General features: G+C 35.8%; 1 protein-coding gene across 2 annotated transcripts; it reads right to left on the bottom strand.

Moving 5' to 3' along the window:
* Positions 1 to 2,105: 2,105 nt before the first annotated feature.
* LOC133789507 (uncharacterized) lies at positions 2,106 to 3,451 on the bottom strand. 2 transcript variants are annotated; one of them, XM_062227345.1, is made up of 2 exons: positions 2,561 to 3,451; positions 2,106 to 2,237 (listed from the first exon to the last, which is right to left on the bottom strand). In XM_062227345.1, exons 1-2 carry the CDS (start codon positions 3,378 to 3,380, stop codon positions 2,203 to 2,205), a joined length of 855 nt encoding a protein of 284 aa, XP_062083329.1. In that variant the 5' UTR covers positions 3,381 to 3,451; the 3' UTR covers positions 2,106 to 2,202. The 2 variants fall into 2 exon arrangements, with proteins under 2 accessions (XP_062083329.1, XP_062083328.1); XM_062227344.1 differs by having other exon boundaries at positions 2,107 to 2,237; positions 2,552 to 3,451.
* Positions 3,452 to 9,708: the final 6,257 nt, after the last annotated feature.

The following is a 9,708-nucleotide window of genomic DNA, read 5'->3' as shown; positions in this document are numbered from 1 at the left end:
TGAGAAGGATTGGCAATGAGTTCCCCATCTTCATTATTTAATTTGAGCTTAGGATCCATGGGTGTTTTGCTAGGCTTGCTCCCTGTATAGCCAGTATCTTCAAGTAATTGTAAGGTGTACTTTCGCTGAGAGAGGAATAAGTTGTCTTGTTTTCTGGCTATTTCAAAGCCTAGAAAGTATTGAAGGTTGCCAAGTGCCTTAAGCTTGAATTTCTGGTGCAGGGAGTTTTGTAGTGAGTGTAAGACTGTGATGTTGGGACCAGTGATGATGATGTCGTCAACATACACAAGTAGTGCAATAAAAGAGTCTTCAGATCCTCTTGTGAACAGAGTATAATCGGCCAAAGATTGAGTGAAACCTTCTTGTAACAAGGCATCCGAGAGCTTTTTGTACCACTGTCTGGATGATTGCTTGAGGCCATACAGGGACTTATGCAGTTTACAGACCAAATTAGAACCTGCATTTAGAGAAGTAGATAGATTTAGTCCTTTAGGTAGAGTCATGTACACCTCTTCATTGAGGTCGCCATTAAGAAAGGCATTGTTAATATCTAATTGCAAAGTATGCCATTTTTTTATAGTAGAAATAGCAAGCAGTAGTTTAAGGGTAACCATTTTAGCAACAGGAGAGAATGTATCAAAAAAATCAAGCCCTTCTTGTTGCGTATAACCTTGAGCAACAAGTCGGGCTTTATACCGTTCAATGCTACCATCACTGTTATATTTAATTTTGTACAGCCATCGGCACCCAATTGCCCTTTTGTTGGCTGGTAATTCTGTAATAGTCCAAGTGTGATTGTTGTTAAGTGCATCAAGCTCCTGTTGCATAGCTTTTACCCAATGATCATGCTGCACAGCCTCTGAATAAACTTGTGGTTCTTTATGAGATGAAACTGCAAAGACAAAATTTTTGTAAGACTCAGATAACTTAGAATAAGATAGGACTTTAGATAAAAGATGAGGTGTGGAGGATTGATCTTGAATGAAAGAGGAACATTCAAAATCTCTTAAATAAGCTGGTGTTTTGGTAACTCTGCTGGATCTTCGAAGAACAGGAGGGACAGAAACTGATTCCATGAGTTCTTCATTAGGTGCAGATGAGTCGATGTCCATGGTTTGTGAATCTGCTATGTCATTGTTATTTTCCTGTGCAGAAGAAGGGGCAGTAATGCGAGACATAGGAGGATAATCACAATGCATATAATCAGTAATAGTAGTATGAGGTAATACAGTTTGAGAAAAAGGGTCCAAGTTTGGACTATCAGCATTAAGTTTCTGAAAAGGGAAGATTTGTTCATGAAACACAACATTGCGAGAAATAAAAAACAGTTTATTATGTATATCATAAAGTTTATACCCTTTAATTCCTTTAGGATATCCCATAAATACACAAGTTCTAGCCCTTGGTGAAAACTTGTGTCTATGAGCAGTGAGAGTAGAAGCAAAGACTAAACATCCAAAGGCACGTAAATGATCATAAGCAGGAATTTTATTAAACAGTAACTCATATGGTGTTTTTCCTTTTAGCAAAGGAGTAGGTGTTCTGTTAATTAGATAAGCAGAAGTCAAAATGCACTCAGACCAGAATTTGACAGGAATTTTAGCTTGAAAATATAATGCTCGAGCCACATTAAGTAAATGTTGATGCTTTCTTTCAGCAATTGCATTTTGTTCAGGTGTTTCTACACAAGTGAACTCATGCAGAATTCCATATTTAGAAAACAATTCCTTGAATAACAATTCAGGAGCGTTGTCAGATCTAAATGTTTTAAATATGCATTTAAATTGATTTTGAACATAGGACAAGAAAGCAGGAAAAATGGTTGAAGCATCAGATTTAAAATTCATCAAGTATACCCATGTGAATCGAGAATAATCATCTACTAAAGTAAGAAAATATCTGTGATTTGTGTGTGATGTGATATGATAAGGGCCCCAAACATCACAATGTATAAGATCAAAAATTTGACTTGAAAATCTGGTTTTATTATTAAAAGAAAGCTTCTTTTGCTTAGCAATCGGACAGATATAACAGGGTTCATGTTTATGCAAAACAGAAATATTACAAGGCAAAATATCTTTGAGTAAATGTAATCTCTTATCGGATAGGTGACCTAGGCGTGAATGCCATGTTTCAGCAGAAACAGTAAGTATTGAAGATGATGTCGGTGTAGTGTCAAGTATATACAGATCATTGACATTTCTACCCCTTCCAATCATCTTCTGGTTGGCCTTGTCCTGTATATGAAAAAACTCAGATGTGAATTCAATAGCAATAGAAGTATTGTTAGTAAGGCAACTTACTGACACAATGTTGTATTTGAAATTTGGTGCATACAACACATCATTAAGAGTGATATAATCATTTATGCACACTGTACCACTTTGACTAACTAATACAGATTCGTTATTAGGTAATATTAATTTAGTAGTAGAAGTTTTACATAAAACTTGAAACAATTTTATATTACCACAAATATGCCTTGTAGCTCCGGAATCGATAATCCATGAATTATTTAAGGTAAAATTGGAATGATGAGATAGCACAATACCTGAGTTACCTATGGAAGTAGATGGATCTGTGTTATTCGTACCATTGTGCTGAGATGCGAGCAAACTCAGTAATTGCTGATATTGACCAGTTGTCAATTGAGGCAGAAAAGCATGATTATCCGATGGTGCTGTGTTGAGAGAATCCTTGGTTTGTATATGATTTGCAGCAGCTTCATCAGGTTTGTTGCGTTTATTGTATCCAGGAGGATAGCCGTGTAGTTTATAACACCTTTCTATGGTATGCCCAAGTACATTGCAATGGCTACAAAAAGGTCTGCTTTTCTTTTGAGGATGATTCTTGAATTTTTGATTGTCATTCTTTGGTGCAGAATTCTTGTCACTTTTGAAAGCAAAAGCCATGGCATTATTAGAATCATTACTTGCAAAAGCATTACCTTTTTGATGTTCTTCTTGTGTCACGAGATGAAAGACTCTGTTTACTTCCGGCATTGGGTCCATGAGCAAGATGCTTCCTCGAACTTGAGAGTATGAATCCGAAAGCCCCATGAGAAATGACATTATGTACTCCATGTGATGGTGTTCTTGAAGTTTTTTAACACCTCCACAAGTGCACCCATGACAAATACAACTTGGCCTGTAATTTGTTAGTTCCTCCCATATAGTTTTGAGCTTTGTAAAATACATGCTTATAGTCTGATTTTCTTGTTTCAGATTCATGAGTTCTTTTCTCAAATTAAAAATATGAGGACCATTTCTTTGGTGGAATCTAACCTTAAGATCTGACCAGATAGTTGAGGCAGATTCATCGTACAATATACTAGACGATATTTCTTTAGAAACAGAATTTAAGATCCAAGAGATTACCATGTTGTTGTTCCTGATCCAGGCAGTGTGAAGAACAGGATCTGAAATTGATGGCTTAGAGATTGAACCATCAAGGAAGCCGATCTTATTTTTGACCGAAATGGCAAGAAGCATGGCTCTACTCCATGAAGTGTAGTTGTCTTGTCCTGTTAATGGCTGTGATACGAGAGTGTTGCCCGGATTGTCTCCATGATGCAAGAAATAGGGATTTGACGGATCTTCCAGAGGATTCTTGATCATAGTGAGCGGTATGCTTGGATTACTTTGGGCTGACTGTGTTTGAGGATCTCCAGGAGGATTTGAGCTTTGATCGGTCGAAGATTGAGTTTGAGGATCTGTAGCCATTTCTGAAAGTTCGAAGTTTCGAAATTGAAAGAATCAAGAAGGCGCTGAAATGCAGAAGACAATGGAATGCAGCAGAAGAAATTTGATGAAGAACGGATCGGAAGTTGAGCACGGCGTCGTCGGAACTGTGCACGAGAAGCCGGAGATTGGATTGGAAAACAGGGAAGCTTAACCTTCCCGCTCTGATACCATATTGCGGAATGAAAAAAATGGAGAAAACTTTTATTAAGCTTGAATCAGTTCAAATTCACATTCGAGCATCAAGACTAATATATAGAACAAAGCAGCTAAGCTTCACAGAAGTCTAACAGAATTGGTTGAAAAAGACCCCACAACTCTGCTTAACTAACTCAACTAATAAACTAAGCTAACAAACAAAATAACGGTAACAAACAACCGTCATAATACAACAGAAAGGATAAACCAATAATGCTAGTCCTAATACTCGTGGAATGATATAAAGCGACCTGTCAAAAGTGTTGCACATGTGAGTCCCACTGATAGATTATCTAATCATATTTTTAGGTCACTCCTTGGAAGTGTGACACGATTAAACTATATTTCTGAGGTCAAATTTTCTCTTGTTTATTAAAAAAAATTGAAAGGAAAAAGTGAAATAATTAATTAAAAGGATTCTCCTAACATTAGAACCCATACATCTTTCATTAATGGAATACTTATTTATGCTTTCACTTTCATTTGTTTAAAATTACAAATATATATATTTTTAAATTATTTTTATTTAAAAAAGTAAAATATAATAATTGTATTAGATCATTCCAATTCTCTATCATTCTTACCGGACAATAATGGGACTATTACTCTTCTCTCGGTCTTTTTTATTCTTTATTTTTCATCAACTCCCCCATTATCTTTATTCTCTATCCACTCTATCAAACATGGCATAAATGTAATATTTTCATGAATTTTTTTATTTCTTTTAAAGACTGGTGATGTTTTCATATCTTAACCCAATAATGATTTAGGAATCTACAACATCATTTAGTTTTAGTTACGTGATTTTTCATTTAAAATCAAAATTAATTTTACACTCACTACAACAAAAATACCATTTAGCGTCGTTTTTCCATACTCACAGTTGTAATTGATTAAATCAGTTCAGTAGCGTCGATTTTAAACTAACACTAATTTTTGTTAATTGTGTCGATACCCTAACCGACGTTGTTAGTAAAGACAATTAGCATCAGTTTTAAATCGATGCTTCTGGTATCAATCGCGACAGTTCTAAACCAACGCATTTGATATCAATCGCAACAGTTCTGATATCAATAATGTAGGAGCGGTTATGCAGTGACGTTAATCAGCTGATTATAAAAATTAAGAAAAAGCCCAAAAAAAAGTATTAGCATCGGTTCTAAACGGACACTAATGGACTAAAAAAAAAAGAAAAAAACATGGGTCGAAGCACATTATTCCGCAAAACCCTAAGATCTATCTCTAACGCTTTCATTCTCTACTACCAGCCACCCCTCTCTCATCCTTTCACTTTCACTCTCTCAAGCTCTCACTCTCATTATTTCTCTCTTCTCTCCCTCTCCTTCGCTCTCCATAGATCTTTCACTCTTACTTTTCTATATTTTTTTCTTGTTTCGTAGATGGTTGTTCAGGGCAGTTGTGGTGGTTTGAGGCACTGGTGGGTTTGGGTATTCGTGGGTCTCAGCATCAACGACTCATGGTGGTGCTCGTGTGGTGGTAGTGGTTTGTGGGTTTCTGCAGGCTGACAAGAATCAACGATTAGTGGGTTTAAGTGTTCTTTTTTTTCTGTTTTGCAGGTGGTGGTGCTTTGGCAGCGGTGGTGGTTCGCGATGGTGATGGTTCGGGGTTAAGGGGGCTTGGCATCCATTTGTAAGCTCTCTCTATCTCTCACTCGATCTTCATTTCAATATGGTGGTTTGTGGTGATAAAAATGGGGCTAAGTATCAGATTTAAGATTTATTTTGTAATCAAACTTTATATGTGCTTTTTTTCATGTGTATAAATCTCATATTTGGTTCACTACTCATTGATTTGTAATCTAGATAGTGTATTTTTTTTAAAAATTTTTTTAGTATATAATGGCATTATGATTGATTTTTCTGTTTGATTTGTATTCGGTATTAATGTTGATGCCAACTAAAAATGGATCTAGCATTTTTTTTTTATAAGTGACAGTTTAAAACCGACACTATTTATATCAATAGCGTCGGTTCTAAACCAACGCTTATGAATGTATCAATCGCAACACCTTCAACAGTGTCAGTTTCGAAACCGACACTATTGGCAGCAGCTTTTGTTCTCTACCGACGCTAAATCTCATATTTTTAGTAGTGACTTTGTTAGTATTTAACTCACAATGAGGATTACTTGCAACACTATTTCACAAGTGGTTTGCATGGGGTTAGCCTCTAGACTTCTCATAGCGTGCTTCTACTCCTAAGGTCATAACACCAAACTCATAAGTCTACAACTGGCAAACTTAAGTCTAAGGAGTCTTTTGGACCATGTATGGTGTACCTCGAATTTGTGAGCCCAACATTTATACTATGTTTGTTAGGAAGGAAAGAAAGTAGGATGAAAGGAAAAAATATAAGAGGGAAAGAAAAATTTAAAGATGGAAAAAAAGTTTGTTTCCACCATAATTGTTTGGTAGGGAAGAAGGAACGAAAGTTAAATTATTTTACAATTACATTTATACCTGTTTGATTGTTATTTTAAAGTTAAATGAGTGAAGAGTATATTTATAACGCCCAACTACCTTAGAGTCGTTACCATATGAGTTATAAATGTGTTATTAGCACGCTAATCGAGGTTTTATGTTAAAAGTGTGACTAAATTTGAATTAAAGACTTATTTGACAACATTGGATATAAAGATTTGGACATTCATTAACATCATAAAAGTTATACATTTGAGATCCCAAAATACTATTTTAGAAAATGTATTACAACTCAAAAATATAGTTACGGTCGACCTAAGCGACAAAGCTAATCATTACAATACATTTTCCCAAAATAACCCTGGACGTGGTAGCTAGGTAGGTCGAACATGTACATGCCACTCCACGCTCTCCATACTCATGGTTGGTTGACCTTTCCTTTGCCTTACCTGCACCATAGAGCACCCGTGAGCCGAAGCCCAGCAAGAAAACTCAACATATAACATATCACATATCAATTCAACAGTATACAACAAACACAGTCAACAGACTAAACACATAGCAGCCTACGCCGACCTAGGCGCTCTACCAAGCCCTGGGTTCACGGTCTTCACCAAGCGAGTGGATACAACACCCTTGAAGGGTCTCACCCTAGTGGCCCGCACTCAGCGTGCTTAACGCCGATCTCAACCCTTGACATCTCCGGCCTTTGTCGTTCTCGGCCTTCGTCGTTCTCAGCCTTCGTCGTTCCCGGCCTTCACCGTTCCTAGCCTTTGTCGTTCATTTACAGTCATGCATAACGTAGCATAATAAATCATAAACACAAAATATAAACACAAAATATAGATAATCAGGCCATGCCCTACTCTACAGGCACCAACAATTTTCTTACCTTTAGTCCGGGTGCTAGCAGTTAGACAAGCAAGCACGACTTCCGAGAACGATATTCTCCTGAGCCCTAGTGGTAACCTAGTCACAAACCATAAATAACATTCTCATTACTATCTGATTTCATAATTGAACCCCGGAACCGATCCCGTGCTCTCGGGACCTCCAATTTCCCCAAACGTGGTGGTGAAATCATCCCCCAAGCCCTAGGCCTATGCCCTAAAAATACAACATTAAGGGCCTTGAAAATGGCCTAGCGCCGCGGCACAACCATACAGGCGCCGCGACACCCAGCCAGGGACCCCTACCATGGATCATCCCAGTGCCACGGCTCGGAAGAACAGCGCCGCGACGCTCCTACGCAAACCCAAAAAACTGGGTTTTTCCACCATTTTTCCCCGAGCCAAAACGTGCCCAAATTATTCTCCAAGTGTACCCAAGTTCCAATTGGACCCAAAACTCCAAATAAACAACACATATGCATCAAAAACAAACCCAAACTCACATTTAATCTCCAAATCACCCAATAGTTTAAAATTTCTAAAAAACTTAAACCACACCAGAAACTCTTTTAAAAATTCAAAGGAATCCTTACCTTTAGAGAGGAATTCGACCCTAGGCTGCCTCAAATGCCACTCCAAGCTTCCATTCTCAGATTCCCAAGCTAGTGTTCCTCAAACTTCATCCCAAAAATCCAGTTTTTCAAAGATTAAACTCAAAACTCACAAGAACAAGTAAAAGACCTTAAACCAGAAAATGAAATTCTTCTCTTCTTAGATTTCGAAAAATTTCTAAGACTTGGTAGCTGTTAATCCACTCCCACAGCTTGAATCTACTCCCAATTTCTCAAACCACCAAAATCCTCAAACTTGTTCTTGACTTTTCTCCTTCTAGAGTTCTTAGGAATTAGGTGAGTGTGAGTGGGGAAGTGTTTGTACGTGTATGGCTTTCCTTTAGCCAAGGGTTGTTTAATTTATGCTTAAAGGCCACTCTACTCCCTCCCTCTAACTTAGTTCTAGGCTAACCCTTAAGGGTATCTAGGTCCTTTCATCTTTTTATCAAAAATGCCACCTTTTACTATTATTTCAGTAACAACACTAACCCCTAGTTACTTGTAGTTACCAATCTCAATAGATACCAAATACCAAATTTGTGACTCTCCGCTAACACTGCGGGACAGGATCTCCTCATGTCGAAAACACCGCACATAGCTCAAAATCACGCCCTCAACGGGCTAAAATTACAAATATGCTCCTATTAACAAAAATGGACCTACATGCATTTCTAATCATTTAATCCACGTAATAACATAATTAAATCAATTATTACCCTCTCGATATGCTAATCAAGACACTAAGTCTTATTAGCGAAATTTGGGACGCTACAATATTAGTAATTTAGCTTCTTATTTTTCTCCCTAAAATTGGTGAGAAATTTTGTGTGTGCGACTTACCTCTTTTTTTCCACTCATTTCCACCATTTTTTTCTCCTACTAAACTTTTATTTTTGTTTTTTTAAATTTATTTTCATCTCTCTTTCCTTATGGGAGTAGTTGGTGTGTACAAGGACTCGGCCCAAAAACATAACATTCAAAGGGCCTACAATGGGTATGGGCCCATGACAATCGCTCTAAGTTTAATTATGGGAAATCTACAAAAATACACTAAAAGTTAAAAAAAATCTGAAAAATACGGTGCATTACAAAAATACGGAATGGCAAAATTGTAAATACGGAGTGGCAAAATCATAAATAAAAGCTGTAAAATACAATTTTTTGTGATCAACGTTTACAAACTAGTAAATATATGTTACGAACTTGTAAATATCTGTCACGTGTTTGTAAATAACATTTACAAAATCAGTTATAGAATTGTAGATTTTTTTTTTTGTTTTTTTGTAGATAAAACTTACAAACAAATTCGTAACTAGATTTTTTATTTTTGTAACAATAGTTTACAAATCTAGTTTTACAACTAAGAAATATATTTTTGTAACTAATATTTACGAAAATATTTTATAGTTAAGAAATCATAAACAAAATATACATAAAAATATTGTACTTTTCCATATTGTTACAATATTGTACCAAAAAATTACATGAACCATCATATTTATGCTATACAACTTAAAATATAAATTTATGATATTCATTATTTATAAAACACTTTATTGAATATAGTGGTGAAATATAATATTTTTTTTAAACAAGTTTTACATTTTTGTAACAACAATTTACAAAACTAATTTCACAACTAAAAAGTTTATTTTTGTAACTCACATTTACATAAATATTTATAAATTTATTTAACATGATTATTACAAAGATTTACAAAAACTAATTTTTTAACTTTAAATATATTTTTGTAACAAAACTTGAAACTTTGATTAGATTATGATTTTGGTTTAACATTGAGTGTTAAGACTTGACTAGCTATGATTCAA

The sequence above is a fragment of the Humulus lupulus genome, chromosome 7 (assembly GCF_963169125.1).
Source record: "Humulus lupulus chromosome 7, drHumLupu1.1, whole genome shotgun sequence".
NCBI lineage: Eukaryota > Viridiplantae > Streptophyta > Magnoliopsida > Rosales > Cannabaceae > Humulus > Humulus lupulus.
The sequence above is the reverse complement of the archived record's forward strand: the minus strand, read 5'-3'. Positions and strand labels throughout refer to the sequence as shown.